The 23000-nt window shown below is 32.5% G+C and overlaps 3 protein-coding genes across 8 annotated transcripts in view; 2 read left to right on the forward strand and 1 right to left on the reverse strand.

Annotated features, from left to right (window-relative positions):
- LOC130898721 (CAD protein) overlaps positions 1–15043 on the reverse strand; it is a 48465-nt gene extending 33422 nt beyond the window's left edge. The window contains exons 1-6 of one of the 3 annotated variants that reach the window (XM_057808195.1): positions 14772–15043; positions 12357–12495; positions 9367–9643; positions 7751–8067; positions 2517–5661; positions 2360–2464 (exon numbers count right to left, since the gene is read on the reverse strand). In XM_057808195.1, coding sequence (XP_057664178.1) covers positions 2360–2464; positions 2517–5661; positions 7751–8067; positions 9367–9643; positions 12357–12495; positions 14772–14877 — 4089 coding nt within the window. In that variant the 5' untranslated portion in view covers positions 14878–15043. Of the gene's footprint in view, positions 1–2359; positions 2465–2516; positions 5662–7750; positions 8068–9366; positions 9644–12356; positions 12496–12905; positions 13046–14771 lie in introns of those variants that run through there. The other 2 variants (XM_057808197.1, XM_057808196.1) reach the window with 2 other exon arrangements.
- Positions 13168–18321, forward strand: LOC130898723 (pyridoxine/pyridoxamine 5'-phosphate oxidase-like). Of its 3 annotated transcripts, none has more exons than XM_057808201.1 (6): positions 13168–13240; positions 17242–17404; positions 17565–17664; positions 17736–17807; positions 17864–18063; positions 18118–18321. In XM_057808201.1, the coding sequence occupies exons 2-6, from the start codon at positions 17268–17270 to the stop codon at positions 18245–18247; spliced, it is 639 nt and encodes a 212-aa protein (XP_057664184.1). In that variant the 5' UTR covers positions 13168–13240; positions 17242–17267; the 3' UTR covers positions 18248–18321. The 3 variants fall into 3 exon arrangements, with proteins under 3 accessions (XP_057664184.1, XP_057664183.1, XP_057664185.1); XM_057808200.1 differs by lacking the exon at positions 13168–13240 and adding an exon at positions 16585–16865; XM_057808202.1 differs by lacking the exon at positions 13168–13240 and adding an exon at positions 16876–16894.
- A 1657-nt stretch (positions 18322–19978) lies between these two features.
- Positions 19979–23000, forward strand: part of LOC130898420 (atrial natriuretic peptide-converting enzyme) — a 48868-nt gene continuing 45846 nt past the window's right edge. Inside the window, exon 1 of one of the 2 annotated variants that reach the window (XM_057807710.1) lies at positions 19979–20347. The gene's annotated coding sequence lies outside the window, so the exon portion shown is untranslated. The remainder of the gene's footprint in view (positions 20348–23000) is intronic. The other variant, XM_057807709.1, reaches the window with a different exon arrangement.

Genomic DNA, 23000 nt, shown 5'->3' on the forward strand with positions numbered 1-23000 from the left:
ATAAAAAGACCACTCTGCATATTTTGAGACGCTAGAGGAGATAGAGTTGTAAGTGAATTGTAAACTCTGACCACGGTGCATACGGGGCGTCCCACAACGAGTTAAAACTATCTATACATGGCAAAACACTTATAGTAAAATCATGAAAATTTCCACGTTTGGGTTTTCGGATACGATCTTCTTAACTAAAATATTTTCAAAGATGGCAGACTTCCGGTTCTACCGAACTTTGTTTGTTATATTAAATGGGACTCCCTGTATATTAATACTTATGTAATAGCACTATGCTTTTATTACTCAAAATTATGTTAAAGCAAAAGATCGAAAGCAAAGAGCCAAAGAAAAATCCTCTTCTATTACATTGGAGTAGAATTAGTTGCCACGAGTTTTTCAAGATAATAATTAATCATTGTAAAAACGATAAAATATTCAATTTCTTATCACAAATATAATAAAAACAATATGACATCATACTTTTCGTAAAATATATCATCTATATATTTTGTAACTAAGAAATTTTTCTATCTTAATTATATTACTGAGTGAAACTTTGGTTAAATAACATAGATAAGTGTCACAATTTACTACGAAGGTTGTCTGAAATGTTTCCTACCTCAAATTAAAGATGTCTTATCAACAAAAATATGGAAATATTCTCACTAAAATTTCTGTTTGACAATTGTATAAATGAGTTGTCGGATATCGAGCTGTCAATAAATATGTATGATTCAAAGGCAATACGCTTACACAAATGAAAGAGGAGTTAGACACTGTATACAGACTCTGCACCTTCATTTACGACCGTAAAATTTAGGGAAGGTGAATTTGAGTCACAACAACAAGCAATAACATCGAAAATGTTCATCAGATGGTATTGGATGACCGTAGGATTTAAGTAAGATATATAGGAAAGGCTATCGGCATATCACTGAAGAATTATGCAACTGTAAGTTATTGAAACGGACAAAATTAATAAATATTGTTGCGTTGATTAATAACTGTAGATGAAATTGGGATCCACCACTACACACCTAACCAATACAGTCGATTGCAAAGATGACACCGGTTCCAAAAAAGGCATAGACGGTTTCAGCGGTTGGGGTAGTGATGGCGACCGTTTTTTGGAATAGTTTTGTGATTGTGTTCATCCACTATCTTCAAAAAAGTGGAACAATAATAGGAGAGTATTATACATCATTACTTGATATGTAGTGTGGTCCATGAGTTCTTAGCCTAATATAGAAACAAAGGTCAAAAAAATGTGATTATTCTTGAATATATTCTTTCCTTATCTCTTCCCAATTTTCAGAACATCTGACTAAAGCTTTTACGCCACTATAAAAATATGAGGCATCTTTGAAGATCAAATGTTCGTACACCGCCTGTTTTTCGTTCCATCTTCCCTATTAAATCTTTTACACTTTAACTTAGCCTCACGAACTTTTCGAACAAAAAACAGTCGAACAGGACCAGATCAAGGCTATATGGTTGGTGTTCAATCTCTGAGGCCACATTCGTCATGAAGTAAGCCCACTCCTCGGCTGATTTTGCCGCGACTTTTTCGATAATTTTTAGACGAAATTACCTTAGTAAATCGAAGTATAACCATCACTTTTTTATCCTTTCCGTGTGGTTTGGTTTTTATGGCACGGGCTCTTCTTTCCGATGCCATTTCACGAAATCTTCTTTGGATGTCGCATCATAGTAAAAGGCAATAACTTCATCACTCGCGGATTACACTTTTATGGTTCTCGCGGCAAAGCTCTAATAATCGCTCAGCAACATCGCTGTTTTTGCAATGCCCTAAGAATTCGAATCAATCACCTTGCACTAATTTTAGTCATACTTAAATGCTCATGTAGGATCCTTAACATTTCTTTTGTTTTTAGGCTCCGGTCACTTGGAACAATTTAACGTTTTCTGGAGTAATCACCGTCAAAGGACCTCCCGCATATGGGTCATCTTCGGGTCCTTAGCGAAACAAGTTAAACCATTTTTCACTTGTTGAAACTGATCGACACGAGTCACCGTAATCAGCTTCGATTCTGTTTTCGATTTGAGTTAGGTTTAATCTTTCTTTAGTCTAAAATTTTAAAACAACGCGAAACTCAACTTGAATTGCAGAGTTAAAAAGGTTAAAGCTTCGGTGTGTAAAAAGTATATAGACGTGGAAGGAGAAATGGTTATAAAAAAAGTCTTGTTAGGTCGGAACTTTTCAGACAACTTTCGTAAGATGCACAAATTTCTTCCTTATTTGAAAAATTTTGGAAATATTGATATTTATTACTATGTGGATGATTTTTGCTCGTGGTTTGATTTATCCGAAAGAGTATTGGTTATTTAATAATTTATTACTCACCTTCACTCCGTGTTCAGTGTAAAAATCAGCAGTTCCTAAACTAGCATATAATTTGTATCCCATTTTTTGTAACGATCTCATGCTCGGCAAAAACTCCGCTTTGTGCTACGGATAACAAACATAAATCAAAATTGGATTTTTTTAAAACAACACTCACTTTGTAAGTTCCAATCGAGAGTAAAATTGATTTTTTTGGAATGTTGAATCCGGTACTCATCAAAGCTTTCAAGTAGGCCTCGTATCTGTTATCTCCGAAGCAAGCTACTTCTCCCGTAGAAGCCATTTCAACGCCGAGCATAAAATCGGCTCCGGCCAATCTCGAAAAAGAGAATTGGGGTACTTTCACTCCGACTCTACCGCAACCGGAAAGTATATCCACAGGTTCGACTTCTTCTCCAACTATAACTCTCGTCGCCATAGCGACAAAATCGTGATTTAACGTTTTAGAAACGAACGGAAACGATCTGGAAACTCTTACATTACATTCGATCACTTTAAGATCGTTATCTTTTGCTATTAGTTGCATGTTAAAAGGTCCTGTCACTTCTAAAGACGCCGCTATAGATTTAACAATGTATTTAATTTTAGCTAACGTCTCACTATTTATATCTTGAGGGGGTGTTACGAGAGTGGCATCACCGGAATGTACTCCGGCGTTTTCGACGTGTTCCGATACGGCCATACAGAGTATAACGCCGTCACAAGCTACCGCATCGACGTCTATTTCTTTACTTTCCAATAAAAATTTCGATATTACGACAGGGTGTTCTTTACTAACGTCACTAGCAGCGTTTAGGTAAGTTTCTAGATCTTGATTCGAATGGGCAACGTTCATAGCCGCTCCGCTTAGGACGTACGAAGGTCGAACTAAACAGGGATATCCGACTTCCTCGCAAAACTCAATGGCGGATTTGAGGTTAGTTAATTCTTTCCAATGCGGCTGCATAATTCCAATTCTATCCAACATACGTGAAAACTTGAATCTATTTTCTGCTCCATCGATTGAATCCGGAGACGTGCCTAAAATACGAGTCTGTTGCCTATGTAAATCCATGGCAATGTTATTCGGTAACTGACCTCCCATTGATAGTATAATACCGCTAGGATTTTCTATATTGTAAATATCCATGACAGTTTCGAATGATATTTCTTCGAAGTACAACCTATCCGACATATCGTAATCGGTACTAACAGTTTCTGGATTATAATTAACCATTATAGTTTTCTTATTCAATCTTCTTAATTCTCTTAGGCAACCCACAGCGCACGAATCGAATTCAACGGAACTACCTATTCTATAAACTCCGGATCCTAGTACCATAACGTGTTCATCTTCGAAACTCAAATCGTGTTCAGAAGCATTGTACGTTAAGTACAAATAATTCGTCGTGGCAGGCCATTCTGCTGCAACCGTATCTATTTGTTTCACGAAGGGCATTACTCCGAATTCTTCCCGTTGCATTCGTACAGCTAATTCCGTACTTTTAACGGCGATAGCTATCTGTTTATCCGAAAAACCCATCTGTTTAGCGATAAGCAGGACTTTATTCGGTAAGCTGTGTTGATCGAAAGTCTCCAAAAGAATCATATAATCGATTATATTTTTCATTTTTTGCAAAAACCATCTGTCGATTTTGGTGAGATCGTATAATTTTTCGATGGTGTAATTGTTTTTTAAAGCCGCCGCTAGAACGAACATCCTCTTATCAGTTGGTTCTTTTAATTCTTCGTCGTTTACCGGTTTCAAATAAGGATCGAATCCGGAAACGTTTTCGTCTACCATCCGTAAAGCTTTTTGGAAAGCTTCCTCGAATTTTCTTCCGATCGACATTACTTCTCCGACGCTCTTCATGGAACTCCCTATTTTACTACTGACTCTACTGAACTTGTGAAGATCCCATCTTGGTATTTTTACAACGCAATAATCCAAGCTCGGTTCGAAACAAGCGGTTGTTACTCCGGTGACTGAATTGTTAATTTCTGGTAATGATACACCTAAAGCTAGTTTTGCAGCTACATATGCTAGAGGATATCCCGTAGCTTTACTAGCTAAGGCAGAACTTCTCGATAGTCTAGCATTTACTTCGATAATGTAATATTCTTCGGAATTGGGGTTTAAAGCGTATTGGATGTTACATTCTCCTACAATTCCAAAATGTCTGATAACCTTGATAGCTGTTGTCCTAAGCATGTTGTATTCCTTATTGGATAGAGTTTGACTGGGTGCTACTACTATTGACTCTCCAGTGTGAATACCTAAGGGGTCAACATTCTCCATATTACATACTGTTATACAATTATCAAAAGCATCCCTGACTACTTCATATTCTACTTCTTTCCATCCCTTTAACGATTTATCGATAATAAGTTGGTTGGAATGAGCTAGAGCTTGTAGAGCTAATGTTTTCAATTCGTCTTTGTTGTTGGCGAATCCTGATCCTAAGCCGCCCAAAGAAAATGCCGCTCTAGCCATTACGGGATAACCTAGTTGATTTGCTGCATCTAAAGCTTCTTGTACGGAATGAGCTGCCATACTAGGAGCAACTTGTTCCCCGATTTCTCCTATTCTTTGACTGAAAACTTTACGATCCTCGGTGTCTATTATAGCTTGTATAGGTGTGCCTAAAATTTTGCAATTATATTTGTCGAAAACTCCGCGATATTGTAGTTCTATTCCGCAGTTTAACCCGGTCTGACCGCCGAATGTAAGTAGAACTCCGCTAGGTCTTTCAGAACATATAACTTGTTCCACATATTCCGCTACTAAAGGTAAGAAATATACTTTGTCGGCTAAACCCTTTGAGGTTTGAACAGTAGCAATATTCGGATTTATAAGAACTGTTTGTATGTTTGCTTCTTTTAGAGCTTTAATAGCCTGAGAACCTGAATAGTCAAATTCTCCTGCTTGTCCAATGGAAAGTCCACCTGAGCCTATGATGAGAACTTTTTTAATTGTTGGTGTGGTGGATTGATCCTGTTCAATTTTATATCTCAAAATATCGGTCATCAGTTGTTTAAGATTACAAGTAGTTCCTTTCTTAATGGCTTCTAGAAACACCTCAAATAGATTTTCAAGATCTTGGGGACCTGCCATATGTTCTGGATGAAACTGCACACTGAAGAACGGCAAGGTTTTATGTACAATACCTTCATTAGTTTTGTCGTTTGCATTTGTGAACAGAGCTTCCCAATTCGAAGGCAGAGATGTCGTATCAATTGCGAAACCGTGGTTTTGAGATGTCATGTAACACCTGCCAGTATCGTGGTGAATACATGGTTGGTTATGACCTCTATTTCCGTACCTAAAAATAATAGTATAAATGTTATTGTGTCAGCGTTACAAAAAGATGGTTCAACGATTCAACATAACTGTGGAGAGCAGAAAGAGATATGGAAGAAAAGTTGAAAAAACGTATACTATAAATAACCAGAGTGGCGCTGGTATGGACAAAGGTATGTTATGAATGAAGCCAATGTAGATGAATAGAGAATTTAATGACATTTTAGACTCAAACAGTTTATTATTGACGTTTCCAACAACTTGTGTTGTACAATAGTGTGAAAAGTCGTACATGGCGTAAATAATATTTACCCAAATGCTAATGCTAATACCATCATTAACGCATTTTTCTCATATACATAAATTATTCTTCTTTTCTCTATCCTCCATGTTGTTTTACATCGTTGCCATGTTGTAGATTTTTTTTCAGTTGTCAGCTCAAAATTATAAGTTGATTTGGAATGGAAATTTATGATTTTTGAGGAACAAATGTATTTTAAGTAGTCAGCTTATTTCAGGACTTGCAACGCTTACATACTATCAAAAATTAATTGAAAAATGCCGCATTTATCTTATTTTCATTCATATGATGATAAATTTGAGGTTATTCTACTTCTTATCACAGCCACAATATCTGGTCGTCTGTACCGGTCTCTAAGTTCTCTGTTTTTCAGTATTCTCCATACTCCTTCGAAAACTGGCTCATATATCCTCCCCAATATGTTATTTTCAAATGTTATTAACTTCTTCTGGGTGTGTTTTGTTAGTGTCCACAGTTCCACACCTCAGCTCCATACAATAAAACTGACTGTATTATGACTGTGTATATTCTTATTTTCGTATTTTTTGACAGCTGTTTACTTTTAAGGAATTTCGATAGGCTCCAAAAACATCTACTTGCTGCAGTTAACGTCATCTGTATTTCGTCTTCTATTTTATTGTTGCTGTTCATAGTAAATCCTAGAGATTCTTCAGTAATTTTAAAGTTCTAACCTATAACATCCAGCATTGAATGATTGGGCTCTGCAACTCTTCCCACTTTTATATATTTAGTCTTTGACTGTTAATAAACTCCCAAACAACAATTCAGATGATCATTAAGAACAATAAGAACCCTGGGAATAAGTATTGTTCTCTTACTTTGTAATGTTTTCTATCTGACATATTTAAATCAACAGCAATTTAAAATTCGGATTCATTCCAAGTTTGCCATAGCCTAAGACATGGACAGTCGGCAAAAATCTAAATTTTATTACAGTGACTAACAATTCGTGACCTCTGGAGGTGGTAAAACTATATACTCAGTCAGTTTTTATGCATTACGAATAAATTTATTCATTTTATATATACAAAAACAGCACACGACACATTGGTACAAACAACTGTCGCATAAAATTGTGAATAGATAATCATTGAAACGTCAAAAGTCAAAACAAATCTGAGCACTGACTTTCAAGATTCAGAGTAAAGAATCTGATCAAAAATTTATACAATCGAACGCGAACAGACCAGTGAGATCGAAATAAAGTCGATTGCCGAACGATACCGAATAATCAGAGTCATTAGATGTACATAGCCGAACGCAGTATGTGAATTGTATTAATGCAGTCTGGAAGAGCGATCGAAAAGGTGATTATAAAAAATTCGCGCCGAAGCTTATAAATCAGGTATTAGACTATGTTTTTCCGCTGCTACAAACTGGGTTTGCCGGATTAAGTTGGAATTTCTGGAACTGTTAGTGATATTTATATACCACCACTAAAACAACACTCACAATTAAAGAGTCTAACGCACGTTTCGATAACCAAGTTATCGTCTTCAGAGACTTAAGGTAAACTAAAACAGTTTTAGTCAGTGAAGACAATAAACTTGGTTATCGAAACGCACGTCAGACTGTGTAATCATGAGTGTTGGTGTAGGGGTGATGTAAATAGTGTATTCAGTATGAGTTTGCCGGAATACCCATATGACGCTTGGTAATCCGGGATTTTCAATAATCCGGCATACTTCAATCACCGAAGATGCTGAATCGACAGGAGTTTATTGTATTACAAAAAAAAACTTCTAGAAATGTCGGTTGTTATTTAAAATTTATTTATTATTGTACTCACTTCATTTTGTAGCTAGTACATCCAATAGCTATTGAGAGAAGCTGGTGCCCCAAACATATACCAAAGATTGGTTTGATCTTATCAGTTCGTCTTAAGACATTTTTTATATTTTCTATTGTTTCCAGACACATTTGTGGATTTCCTGGTCCGTTACTCAGAAAAAGTCCGTCGTATTCATCAATATTAAATTTGTGATTCCAAGGCACAACATCAACTCTAGCGCCTCTATTGAGAAAACATCTAATTTGATTATATTTTAATCCACAATCTACTACACATATTCTTGGAGAACCTTTAATGTTGTAAGTTATCGGTTTCTGTGAGAAAAAAAAACTATATTGTTATCAAAAGCTCGTTTATATTCAAAAATTCAAAACAAATGATGTATGTGGATAATGTATGTCAAAAATAAAAAAACTGATTATTTTTCAATATATTCTCCCTTTATTTTCACATACTTAAAAGAACGTCTATCTAAAGTTATTATGTTACTATAAAAATAAGATGCATCATCAGAGTCAAAATGTTCGTACCCCGCCTGTTTAAGTTCATCGTCGCTGTTAAAAGTTTTCCCCTCAATTGGCTTTCAGCAAAAAATAGTCGGACAGGGCCAAATCAGGGCTGTATGGTAGGTTTGTAATCTCTGTGAAGCCATATTCGTGTACAGTAGTCTTGAGAAGCGGCTTTTTTGATAATTTTTTGACGCAACTGCATTAGTAAGTCAGAGTAATATGTCGCGTGCACGGTTGTATTTGATTCCTTAAAGTCAGTCGAGAAGATACCCTCGCAATCCCCAAATTTTGTAGCCATCACTTTTTTGGTACGGGTTCTCCTCTACGATACCACTTCTCGGAATCTCTTTTGCCTGTCGAATAATAGTAAACAGCATAATTTTATCACCTGTTGCAATTGATCGGATTACACTTTCTTATTCTACGCGGCAAAGCTCTAAAAATCGCTATAATTTTTGTCATATTTAAATACTGATGTAAGATCCTTGGAACACTTATTCTGGAGATGCCGGTCTGTGCTGCAATTTGTTTTGGTTTTAGGCGCCGGTCACTGGAACAATTTCTTCCACTAATTCTGTAGTAGCAACCATTACAGGACCTCCCGCACGTGGATCATCTTCTAATGATTCTTGTCCTATACAGAACAACTTGACCAATTTCTAATTCTTGAAAATGATGAGCACAAGTCACTGTAATCAGCCTTCATTATGTTTTTGACTTGTGTTGATGTTAATTCTCAATCCGAGACATTTTTCAGAACAACTTGACCGAGTGGCCATTCTAGCACTACTATAATAAAACGGATCGAAGCAACAAGTTGAAACTTTGTGTAAACCTTGTTCAGAATTGTCATTGGCGCGTGCACAAAGATTTTAGCGAACGCACTCTACTATATGAGGTCAAGAACTCATGGACCGTACTATGTACTTATACCATTATGGTATAAGTTGCACTTTTGGTTTATAGTTCAATTGCTTATTATTTCACAATTTCCTATGAGCTATTTGGTTTTCATGATTGTTTTATAAAATTTCTATACTATTATAACATCAACATTGTGTGGAAAAGATCGTGGAGAACTTAATAAATTATATTATATCTCACCTTAACAGAAACTTCTGCAACCAAATTTCTCGTATTAGGATCTTTAATTTTGCAAGGGTCATCTGGTATTGATAAAGTGAATACAATTTTTCCTAGTATTGTACCTTTTTCACGAATTTTTTTAGTAAGCTGTCTTGTATCCACACCTTGAATTCCAGGTACATTTTGTTCTTTCATCCATTCTGATAATGTTTTTTTGCTACGCCAATGACTCGGAGAGTCACAATGTTCTCCAACAACCAATGCTGATACCCATATACGATGTGATTCGAAAAAACTAAAAACAACAGTTTTAGGCAAATGCCCCAACAAATTATAATTTTCCATCAAATTTTCAACTGTCTTTATTCTAAGAAAGACGATATCGATGTACGAGGGCCGTTTTTATTTAAACCTCCGATCGTTCCGTGCAGACGCTACGCGGGCATGCGCTGCATGCTATTATTGATGCTCCCGCCAGGTGAGTTGCGAAGCGTGATTCGTTTTCTACAGGTTGAAGGCCATAGCGCTGCAGAAATCCATCGGAGAATGAGTCGTGTGTATGGGAAAAACTTCATGAGTGATTGGTATCGAAAGTGATAATGTGAAGGGGGTCAAGGACGCAAATCTGTCGTTTCAGATAACGTGGTTGAACGATTTGACAGAATGTTTATAGAAAACCGCAGATTCACCATTATTGCTTTGTCTACGGAATTTCCAGAAGTTTACGAATCTTTTGGTAATAAAATTTTTGTTTTATATGAATTTGTCTTTTATGTATAGCCTATCGGAGGTTGAAAAAAAAGGCCCTCGTATATTGGTTACGTGAACCCTAAACACACTAACAAAACAAAACTTCTTAGCTTTTTCGGTAAAACACATACACCCGGTATATAGTTATTTTGCTAAGTGAACATTCAACTTGTAATAGTACACCAAACTGAATGGAAAAAAGTACTAACAAACGTTCAAAAATAAAAAAACATTTTTTTACACGTATAGAGCAAAGTATGCGAGTTGGCGGGCGAATCAGCAAAACCCACAGACCTAACCTAACCCACAGATCACACCCTAAGAAGAAATGTTGTTATTCAGTAGAAACAACATGGGAGATTTTCGATGCCAGTGTATTTACAGCAAATGAATGTTCTTGGTTTACTATCCAGTCATAAACTTTGGCATAACTGTGATCTTCATAAATGGAAGTAGACAATGAAGGCAGATCAGAGGTAGGAATAAATTAAATAGCTTAATACTTCAAATTTTTTCTATAGAAATTTGTAAAATAACTTTACAGAAAATGATTTTCACACAAGCGATAATTTGCTGTTGAACATTGAATTTTACAAAATATTTCTGATTTAGGACACACATCAGGAAAGCGTTTGGGAAATTGAAAAAAATGTTTATTTATCTTGACAATTGACATTGACAGTAATGACACATTTTTATTACACCAAAGCCACGATTGGTAAGTGGCAGAACTAAATTTGTGATACCGAAATTTACATGCATGTTGACTTTCTTATTGGGTATGTTTTGTGGCAAAACCGCTAAGTTGCAGGGCGAGTCAGTACTCGGCCCAATAGCTACCCCATTCACCACAACTAGCGAAACGTCTGTTCTCTGTTTAGTTTCGAGGTTTTGACAGGCGCGGTTTCAAGGGGGGTAACGGGGATCATGACCTCCCCAAACTGTCTTATTTTTAGAAAAAATTTTAGGGAACCGTCAAAGATTCGGTACACATTGAGTGAAGTACCGAAATTAAAGGAAGACAACTAAGCAGTCGCCTATAGAATGTTCTGATCACTGTTTTACTTTTTCTTTTCTTTCTTTTTTTTTGTTTTCATGAACCCTCAAACTAAGAAAAAGCTTTTGATACCATTAAAATTTTTGTAAAGGGAAAGGCGATACTGTTTCAAATATAGTAAGTGAATGTTTTAAATTCTACTTAGTGATGTGAAAAGAATTTGCAATCAATTTGGGGGGAGGGTGCTATGAAAACGATACACTAATAAAGATACCTGCTTTTTGGTTCACATTATATATTTATAACTTATCAGTACCACCGATGAACAAAAGTTATAGCACTCATTTTGAAAATTTAAGTTTCTGTTGATTGTTTTATCACTATTATATTACAAAATAGCCTCCAATTTAGTATAAATAGAATTTGATGGATGCAAATCAACAAATATTACTTTTATTGGGCTACTATAATAATAATAATAATAATAAATATCCAAATTTCCACATAATTCGATACAATTGCTCAATGGTTTTATCAGAAAGATTACTTTTTTTATCAACTTTATACTAAATTAAAGACAAACATATATTTGTAGTAGGTCTATACATAGCAGAAAGAATACCTTTATAAGGCATCTTACGTTAGAGACTAAATTGTTAAACAAACTTATATTGCCATGGTGTATCTCCTTCGGTGTTGAAAAGGCCTGGAGCTTATTTCTCCTTTTCTTTACTTAATTTGTTAATTGTCTGTCCCTGAATTTCTCGATATTCCGTAAGTGGCTTATATCTATCCTCCAGCATCCAGGAATGACTTCACCGCTCGCAGTGTTCTCTTCATCTGGTCGAGTACTGCGGCGAGCTCAAACAAAACAACAACTGGTCCGAGTAGCTCGTCTACTCGAGCCGTGTAAACTAAGCTTTAGCTGAACTAGAGAACAACACTAAATTGAACAATAAACTATAGGCAATTTATGTTTGGCAACAAGTAGGTTGTGTTGCCGTGTGCTAAATTGTTAAGAATATTATTTAGGGAGAGAATTAGCTAGAATGACTAAAAGATGACAACATGGTGTCCACAACACAAGATAAAATCACTGACAACAACGAATGTGTATGAGACTTTTATGCTCGATTTAATCATTTAAAAATCGCCCTAAACTCTATAGTTTCACTATGCACATAATCCAGAAACATTTTATAAATTAAAATTTGACAAGGACGTCTTGATGAACTTTGAAATATACCACAGCGTTACTTACTATGGTAAACCATTTTCATCTTTCTTCTCTTCGGGAACTCCGTAATTTCCAATGAAAGGATAAGTAAGAATCAAAATCTGTGAATGGTAACTGGGATCTGTCAGTGATTCCGGATATCCTACCATACCAGTTTGGAAAACTGTAAGAACATAGCACTTGTTTAGTATACAAAAATTGCGATTTTTATATTTTATTCCATAGTTTTAATCACTTTAACATATTAAGTGTAACTAATAATTAATCTAGATACATCTTTACTTTGATTTATGGGTAATATAGAATCATCTTTATTATTATCATCATAACAGAATTGTTGTTACCAATCGATAACTGAAACGAAGACAAGGAGGATGATAATAATATATATTCTGTTTGACATTTAGGTAGAAAATTCAGTAGGAAGCGTTCAACAATTAGAGACGTGTTTGATCACCTCTTTAAGAATCACAAAATATTTAGAAACTATCGTCAAGACCTCACATAACACTTTAAAAGACTTGCTGTGACGATAACCTCCAAGAATTGCTCAGTTTAATTAAATTATTTTACCACTAATAATTCGCATTCAACCTCTAACTGTACGTAATATTAATTTGACGATTTCCAATAGCTACACTAGATTTTGGTTTTTTTTAGAATGACCAAATAAACTATTGAACCACAACAGTAGTTATTAACGTACACAGAGATAGAATCGTTTTGATACATCTTGTATATTAAACTCTTTATTGATATGTTTATCTTTTATTTTGTCTATTAGAGGTATTATCAATAACAAGGTCAAAACATAAATATATTTAATACACATACAAAAACAACTGTCTGGAAAAGCTTGTTTATAGACCTGTTAACACTAGTGCAGAACCATCAAGCCTAACTCATCAGTAGGTATAAATATATTCTTTAATATTTTTTTTATCCTTAATTCTTTTTTAATTCAACTACAATGTAGTTTTTTCTTACTCGTTTTTGTGGTTTTTCTCTCCAGATACAACTGCGCGCACATTTATTTGGTTTGAATATACCAGCTCTATTTATTTACTTTTATAGAAGCAGTAAATTAGTTTCAGTGTAAGTTTAAATTTCAATAAGTTTCTGTGTGTAATAATTTTGGTAGACTCCAAGAAAAATCTTTTACCTGTACAAGAATTTTTAACTTCAAATTCGTATGTATAAAATAACCAACTTATATTAAATAGCTATATTCAAAAGGTTAAAAAATATAAAGTGATGATCTCGAGATTTGAATCAATAAGGTATTATTGAAATAAACGGTTTTATAAAACGAATCCACCCCATCATAGACCAAAAAAAACAAGGTTAGGTTAGGTAGTAGACAGTTTTAATTCTAAAGTAAAATTTCACTAAATAAATATAGTCAGAATATATTTTCTCAACTCTGATTATTAAATATTTATAGAAATTTATCACTATCGCTATCGCTCATAATTAACTTTTACTAAAAATACCAGTAGGTAACATTTGAATTTACCTAAGTCTAATCACTCGATTTACACATTTTTTGTTGCTTAGAAAATAACTAAAAACAACTGGTATTTTCGATATGTGACGAATAAAAATTGTTTTAATTAAATAATAATAAAGATAATACTCTACTATTGACAAGGAATAGTGCGTCGCAAGCGTCTGCCTTAGTTATATAAATATATAAACACAAACAAGCCTTGAGATATTTTGTTGACAAACGCAATTGATTTCGATTTTATTTCATTTCTTGAATGATTACATACGTAAATATTTTTCAAAAAGTATAAGTCTGAAACGATTTGAGGGGAGGGAGTGTGTAGGTGAATTTTATAATTAAGTGTTGCGTTCTAACATTTGATTACAAATTAAAAATTAAAACGTACAAAAATAAAAATTCTGTCAAATGGTTTTTTTATTCCAAAACTGGAATTATTATTTAGTGTGTAATGTTTGATTTATATTATATTGTTTGAAATTCATTTTAGTTCCCTTATGCTGAATACCTAACAGTAAACTTTATTTTCAAATAGAAATTATTGAACTGTGGAAAAAGGAAAAACCATGTTTGCAGCTAACATCTACCGTTAAAAAATTTATATTTTGCTAATCAATAGAGCACTTCGTTTTATTTGAAGAATTTCCCAATCTATTGGAAATCTAAATAATAATTTTTTATGGAAGCATCATTTTTCACACTTCCCGTATATTTTGTGTTTTATTTCTGTGTACTACTTTAATTGGTATTATAATATACTGATTATATACAATAATATTTATTTATTATTTATAAATATATCTAAGAATGTTAAATAAGTGTGAAGAAAATACATAATAACAAAGAATTTTGAACCTACACAAAACAGTGTTTATCAACTTTATTTGATCATTCATAACCTCAAAAGATAATATAACACGTGTTTCTCGTACCTACTTCCCCTTCTACGGGTGTCTGAGCGCCAAATGATTCTCCTGGTAGAATTGTACCGTCTTCCAACACTAAAAAACACGGAACAGAGTTTTCACGATCAGCCATTTTCTCGAAAAACTTGGAAATTGGATAATTTTTATAAAACAAATCCCGCAAGCCGGTACTGAAACGACGAACACATGCAGTCAATTGTTGACTGGCTGTGTTTGGGAATTATTTATCTACAATAAAGTTTATGTATACAGCATGTCCCGAAATGGAAGTTGTGGAACGGGTTTTGGAATTACAAACTTTTTTTTCTAATTGTTATCACAATTATATACGTATGTACACATTCATTTAAAATGATATATATTGTAAATAATTTTAACTTTGTAGCAAAGTCTTGGATTATTTTTGTTAAATTTATTCTATAAACTTTTATTCAGTGGGTGGACAAAAGTAATAAATTATAGGATTCAGATAAACTTTATCAAAAAAATAGGCAATTAAAATTTTCCAATTATCATTGCTGACAATAATATTTGAATATTTTCTTGTATAATATATCTAGTCTATGTGAAGACTTGGAAAAGCAAAATTGTTAAACTCACTTTCCAATTAGTATCTTTATATTAATTAAGACCTATTATAAGATTTATCTAAATGTACATTTGAAGGACAACCTATATATAAAGATAATTTAAATTGTTTGAACGAAATCACTTCCAAGGGTCCGTCTACAAAACTCTTGAAGGACAATGGTTTCGGAAACGGTAAATGTGTCTCTACCTGAATAGAGTGTAGGTGGATAACAAAAAGTTACTTTTTATTTAATCATTTTGTTATCACTTTAATGAAAATGAAAAGTAATAACTCTATCAAAATTCTATTAGAAATTCTTTTACTAATAATATGCATAGGTATTTAATGCAAATATGTAAAATTTCTAACAGATATATAATTTTTAATTATTCAAGTAATGGATTTACTCTTTAGATGGAGTATATAAGAATATAATATTACAAATGACCAAGTGATAAAGTTCAAAAATTAAACTTCTTGTTTCTATACTAGTGAACACGAGAATTTCTTCTATGAGAATAAATTAGTTGATTTTCATTTAATTATTTTGTTATATAGGCAGCAGAATGCGTTTAGAAAATTTTGATTTTTTGAATTATATTGGATATTTTATAGCATTTATATTTAATAATATTTATCCCTAGATATATCAAATTCTACATTATTTTTAAATTATACAAACAATAAACAAATTTCAACCTAAAGCCCGGTTCACATTATTTCAGTATAGTAATCCAGCGAACTTATTCAGCCACATTATTCCAGTAGATCGCTTACTTTTTATTTTTTACATCCTCCACTGTAAAACCTTTCTATAGCAGATTTTTGGCAGGGTAAGTACAAAAACAAGTGTTCTTTGTACAAGAAAAAACAAACTGATGAGTTTGGTTTTCAGTAAATTTCATCGTTAGGAGTACCTTTAGAATAAATAAACTGTTATTCTATTCAACTGGACTGGATTGATTACTGGAATCGTATATTACAGTGCAGGTCACATTATTCTAATACCATTCCAGCGCCGGACTGGAATAATGTGAAACGGGCTTTACTTTGAAATTTCTTGAACCAGTATGCAGTTATAGCACGATTGCATATATATTATATTATGTTCGAAATTCATTAGATTTTTTGAGATTATTTGAAATTAAACATCAATTTCTCATTTGTAAATATTTCATTATTTCTTAACAATAGAATATTTTTATGTTTGGTTTGTTGAATGTGCTACACGTATGCAACTAACATAACAGTGTTTTGCACTATACGTCAAAATGTGAAAACAATCTAATTTTTATAGTAGTACTTATATGATTTATTTAACTGAAATTATTAACATTTTAGGATTAACTTATTATTAATGATGTTTTATTGGCGTTATATTTTTAGTGTCACTAATTAAAGTTCTTTTACAAATAATATATTAAGATTGATTTAATGAAAAATATATTACACACATATGTTCAACAATTTATATTCTTCCAAATTATTGCCCAACTACTCTTTTATTAAAAAACTTCTGTTAGTGAAAGGTAAATATTCATTTATAATTGTCTATAAGGTAAGCTCGTGAATCAAATTGATTATAGATGACGGAAAGATGTTTTTATAAGGAATCAGAAACTCGAGAATATTAATCTCGAAAAAGATAAATTAGAAAGCATGTGCTAGATTTCAAAACAATTGCTCTATTTGGTTCCACAAGAGGAAAATATTTTCTTCTAAAGATCAAAAAGAATTTGATGTAAGAAAACATGTAATGGGCTATTTTTTTACTAATGGCATAATAGTTTGTCAAAGATAAAACAGAGGTTCTATAATTTATAATATGATATTTTCTTGTGATTGATTGATTCCGAATGAGCAAACATTGAACATCTTTCTATATTCATTTTTGTTTATTTTCAGGTCCATCAAAAACAAATAAAATTAAAATGACTGATTGGTCTGGAATAGCATATATAGATATTAAAGAAAATACGAGCCCCTTTGCACTGACAGCTGAATGGTTTGATGAAGCAAAAAAATATGGAAACTACAAACTTGTATTCAATTTGGCAACAAGCACAAAGTAAGTTATTTATACTCACATACATCTGTTTAAGGACCTAAAATAGGATAGGGCATAAAGTTTAACTCCACTTTTCATAACTTGCATTAAACTTTAAATCTCAATAAACAATTGCCAGAATAGGAAATTTGTTCTATAAAAATTATTTGATATATTCTAGATCTGGAGAGGTGTCTAATAGATTTTTGGTACTGCAAGATTTTGTCAATGATAAATTCAGATTTATATCTAACGAAAATTCTCTAAAAGGTCAAGACATGGTAAGACAAATAATGTAATGATTATATATATATATATATATAATTGAATTAGATGAAATTGCTATTTTTAGAAAGAAAATCCAATGGTAGCAGCATGTTTTCTCTTAAAATACTCAAAAGATGGAAATCATATCACACGGCAGGTATCTGATATATCATTCAAGTGTAGTTCTACCATTTAATTGTTTCATTTCTGTAGTTAAGGTGCCAAGGTACTATCACAAAAATGTCCTACGAAGAGGCATCAGATTATTACAAAAAGGATCCTTTATATTGTCAAATTAGGTCTCATATTTATAGGCAAGGTGAAATAGTCGACTGGAATGAACAAAAACAAAAATATGATGAATTAGTCCGAAGGGTTGAAGAGGGCGTTACGTTGACGATGCCAGTATATCAGTAGGATATATTCAAAATCAAATATTAATTGTTGTTGATCATTTCTATTTTCAGAACTGGTTATGAAATTTCTCCTTTCTCGTTTGATTTTTATGATTCTGCAGGTGATCAAATTGCAGATAGAATGGTATTCAAGAAAAATGAAGAAAATGGTTGCTGGGATTATCATCGAGTGGCGGCCTGAGTGTTTAATATAAATAATCATTATATAATAAATTGAAAAAATAATATTTTGTTGAATAAAAGTATCGTTGCATTTTCTAGTTTTTCATTTGTTCCTCTGTTTTCCTTTTTATTTAAACAACGCTGGTCTTTGGTATCTGCACTAGTTCCAGATAGATGATAAATACTGAATTTAGTAGAAGCATTCAACATTTTCCAAAATTCTTTATACAATTTTTAAAATTTCAATTAATTACAATCAAAAACGAATGCAACGCATTATTAGGCTCGGAGTGGAATCATTTGGGGCCTTTATCTAAAACTTGTAAATGGGCCCTATACTGTGTGGGAAATTAGGTGCTTGGTCTAGGTCTTTACACTATCTTAGCACTTATAAAGAAGAAAATTTAGTTAGTGTTTATACAAATATATATTATGATTTTCGACTTTTGTTGATTTAATTATTTATTGAAATAAAAAATTCACAGTATTTTTTGGGTACCACAACACTACAAATCACATGCTGTACAACTACCAACAATTATAACTAAGTCCAAAATGAAGTGCACACCAAATGGGTCCGTAGGCCGGCCCTGTCCAGCTAATATGGAATTTTAAAATTTGGTGGAGGCGCATATAGCGGCATTCGTTTGATGTTCGAGTATAAACAACTGTTTTATAGCAAGCGGTTTATTTACATTGTTTCTTTCCAGGAAGGTCTAAATATTTATTTGTTATGTTTCTTTTTGTTCTAAATCGAAGAAGATTCTCTTGGAATAGGTATATAAGTACATAATTTAGCAGAGTTAGTAAAAGAAATCGCATAAATTATTCAAGTGATATTTATAAGTAAATTATTATAAGTTAAGTGTATTGTATAGTGTGTAAATAAATTGAGAGAGTAAGAGACAGTGCTTATTAATTTACCCCACGAAGAGAAAGAGTGTAAAAAATACGAAAAACGTTACAGTATCAATGAATTATGTCGAAATGATTTGTGTGATAAAAATAATGAATAATACTAACATTTTTTTTAAATCTTGTGTATTAGACATTAGTTTACAATGATGTTATACTACATCATAAGGTTCTTAACTTAAATGAGATGATTCGACAAGCAAGTCACTTGTTAAAGATAGTTTATCTATTATTTTAAAGACGAACTAATTTTGTATAGTACAAAGTGTGGTAAGATAAAATTTATATGGAGTTTAGATTGAGTAAGGTCATACAGAACAGAACAAGTACAGTGTCTATTTTTAGAGCAGTAAATGTGAGCTATCTTTTCTCCTTCTTCGGTTGGGTACCAAACGACTTCTCCGTCACTGCATCTGTCTCCGTAGTTCTCAGCTGTATTAACAATCGACTTCTTTCAACTTTACATAGGTTAGAAACACTATGCAGGACTTGTGTGTGGGATTAAGAATTCTTCGTCAACAATTGATATCTCGCTGCTCCTCTTTTTTAAATCTGTAAAACTTGCCATTGCTGGAGTTTAAATATTATTCAAAAATTTCACAAACTAACTTCTAACAAGACAACATCAGAACTCAAAGTTTAATTGAAATCTTTTTCAAACATATTTTCTAAGATGAATTTAGTGTTGTTTTGCTAACAGAACAACTTCAATGTCTTAAATTTGAATTATATTTTGTCAGAGAGAGAAAAGTATGGTAAAAACGTGTAATAATTCGACACCTGATATCATACAAGAATAAGAAGAATTATATTACCACAAATATTATATCAAACATTTCTAGATTAGTGAGATAATCAAATTATCATTGTACGTGAGGGCTACCATATAATTTTTATAATTTTTGCGGCTTATGAATAAAGTTAACAATAAAACCAATACCGACCCAGTGATCTGAAACGTCAATCTAGTAAAACTGAAATCTGTATTAGGGAAACGGTGTCGTGAGTACAAGAAATTCTTCTGCAGATATCGCAAACTCAGACGTTCACCAGCTGACGAAGAAGTAGTACTCGAAACGGTGATATTTGACGGTTAGTGTTACGGGTGAGTTTTAACGGAAAGTTCGATAGAAATCCGTGTTTTTGAGTGATTAAAAGGATATTTTTGAAACGAAAATATTTTGATTTACGTCCATTTTTGTAGGTAGGAATAATTTTCTATTTTCATATTTATATTAATAGGTTGAATTTATGTTTAAAATAAATGTTTAATGATAATTTAATATAGTTAATTCTGTTACTAATAGAGATACAAACAAAATTTTATTCGAAAATAACAAATTAAGAAAAAAATACTTGACAAAATGAAATTGAGAATTATGGCGTCTAAAATTTGAAAACAACAGGAGTAATATTATATATCAAGTACCTCGTACTAATTATGACGCTGTCGACATAGGACAGACATCTTAGTATTTAGAAAATAGTCTAAAAGGTCATCAATAAGATCAAAAAAATAAAACTGCATTAACAAACCACGAAATATCAAAAAAACATAAATTCAAAGATTCAAAAATTTTTGGAAAGGAATCTAATACATGGAAAAGAGAATTTTTAGAAATGGTTCACATTCATTAGAAAAAACTATTAAATATAGAGAAGACCTAAATAATTTAAGTAAAATTTATAGCTCTATTTTGTAAATTCTAATAAAACTACAAATAATTTAATTGATGGCTGCTACATATTTTAGAAACGTAAAAGCTAAGGAATGAATTAATCATTATAATTAATCTTTCATGTTAAAACAAATTTATATTTTGATATTCATGATGTAGGTGATTTATTGATTAATATAAATTCGCAAATTGTGGAAATCCTCTTGAGGTCTGAGAATAGGAACAAATCGCTGGGTGCCAGATCTCGAAGATTATGTGGATGCAGGAGCAATTCGTGCAATTTGGTTATAGTTTTTTCAATTTGTGATAACAGTGTATTGTCGTGATAGAATAGCACTTTTTTCTATTTCAAATGGAGCAGTTTTCCCGCGATTTCGTTTTTTAAACACTCTAATAACGGTATGCAATAGTTGCTGTTTACGATTTTTCTATTTTTAAGTTAGATGATAAATATTATACCACGCGCGTCTCAAAAGACTAATGCTACAACCTTGCGAGCCGCCTTGTGCGTCTTTCCACGCTTTGGAGCCGGTTCATCACTTGTAGTTTACTCGTTTGACTGTCGATTGGACTACGTTGCGGTACCCACATTGTTCAGAGGTTTCACATACCCCAATATTCATTCACCATATGTCAAACACGTTCCTTTAGGGAAGCAATGTTTTATCAACACACCAAATTCTTTACAATCCATTCTTTTAAACTAACCAAAGTTGCTTCGCTCAAACAGCTTAACTCACAAACTACTAGTACGACAGTTGTCAAATTGATACATGTGTGTTTTGAAGGTTTGAAATAACTGATAATCATTTTGATTTAATAATAGTAGCTTCATCTAAGTGTCCACCTACGAATTTAAATACTTGTCCTATTCTACAACTTGTATGTGAAACTTTTATATCTCACTCGTTGTTTGAATATGGAAAACACTATAAATATATCAACATTTTGTAAGCAATAATTTGTGTTTTTATAAATATAATTATAATTCTGAATTTTTCAAAAGAATAAATATTGTTTGATGCTAATTTGATTCTTAAAATATGATAATGATAACTTCCTCACAATCTCAGTAATAATGTCAATTTTTGTATTAATAAATTTTAATATTTATCATTATGTTAATTTGCACACATGCTTTTTTATTGACATAAATTGACCTTGCCAAATTCATCAAAATTCCCCTCCTATAAAATAGTAACTACCTGTCTCTCAAAGAGGTGTGGTATTCGTAATCAATACATTTATAGATAAAATGAACATAACTATTTGTTTTTAAACTAACACGCAAGACTTTCTCTAACAAAGAAAAGGTCAAAAGTACTTCAGTTACATTATTGTATATAACTTATGTTAACATTTTTGCTATTTCGTTTTCAAACGCAAACTTCCATCAAAACGTGACTTGATGCAATGTATGTCAACAGACTGTTGAAATCAATAACAAGAATTTGAAAATTTTGCAATAAATGACATTGTGTCGAATTCAGTAATGTATATTTGTTTTTTTTCTAAAGTTACACCTGTTTTTAGACAACAACGCAAAACGAGTTTAATGTATCAATAAGAAAATTTATATATGACATTGACAAATCTGATATCGAATTAATAGATTAGTTGCCTCATGAATATCTAAAGACATTCTGTTACACCATACCAAAATTGTCTGTCCTCAATTGTTAGAATCTAACTTTCAATTTACGAAAAAAAAACCACCTACATAAAAACAGTTTTGAAATGGGGGTGGTTTACCAGAGATTTTGGGGCTCTTCCTACTCTTAACGTCAGTAGAAAAGGAATAATGGTTTAATTTTATCACATAATAATAGGTATTTACATTTTCAAAAGTTAAAACCACCTGTCACCTTTCCTGCTACAAAACAAAGTCCAAGTGAAATCAAAGAAAACTCATTCAACACCTAAGTTGGTGTGATAATAATTTCACGATGGACTTTGGAGAATCTAACAAATTGTCAAAATCAGCTAATTCCCATTCAAAAATACGAGCTGTGGTGTGAAGAAATCTTTTATCCATAGTTTTTTGTGAATTTTGTGAACTTATTTGATCGATTTTAGACTTTATTATTTACAGTTTCATTGCTTCTTAAAGAGTTGCTACTAAAAGAAGTAGGGAATTTCCTCCTGGAAACACGGCTTTGTCGTTTTTTCCACTATGCA

Source organism: Diorhabda carinulata, chromosome 10, assembly GCF_026250575.1.
Source record: "Diorhabda carinulata isolate Delta chromosome 10, icDioCari1.1, whole genome shotgun sequence".
NCBI lineage: Eukaryota > Metazoa > Arthropoda > Insecta > Coleoptera > Chrysomelidae > Diorhabda > Diorhabda carinulata.

Bases quoted from the DNA above. Each gene is read 5' to 3' on its own strand.
- LOC130898723 (XM_057808200.1), top strand. From the start codon at position 16,793: ATGTTCAACAATTTATATTCTTCCAAATTATTGCCCAACTACTCTTTT. The intron at 17,665-17,735 runs GTAAGACAAATA...TGCTATTTTTAG, and splicing joins CTCTAAAAGGTCAAGACATG to AAAGAAAATCCAATGGTAGC. The intron at 18,064-18,117 runs GTAGGATATATT...TTCTATTTTCAG, and splicing joins TTGACGATGCCAGTATATCA to AACTGGTTATGAAATTTCTC.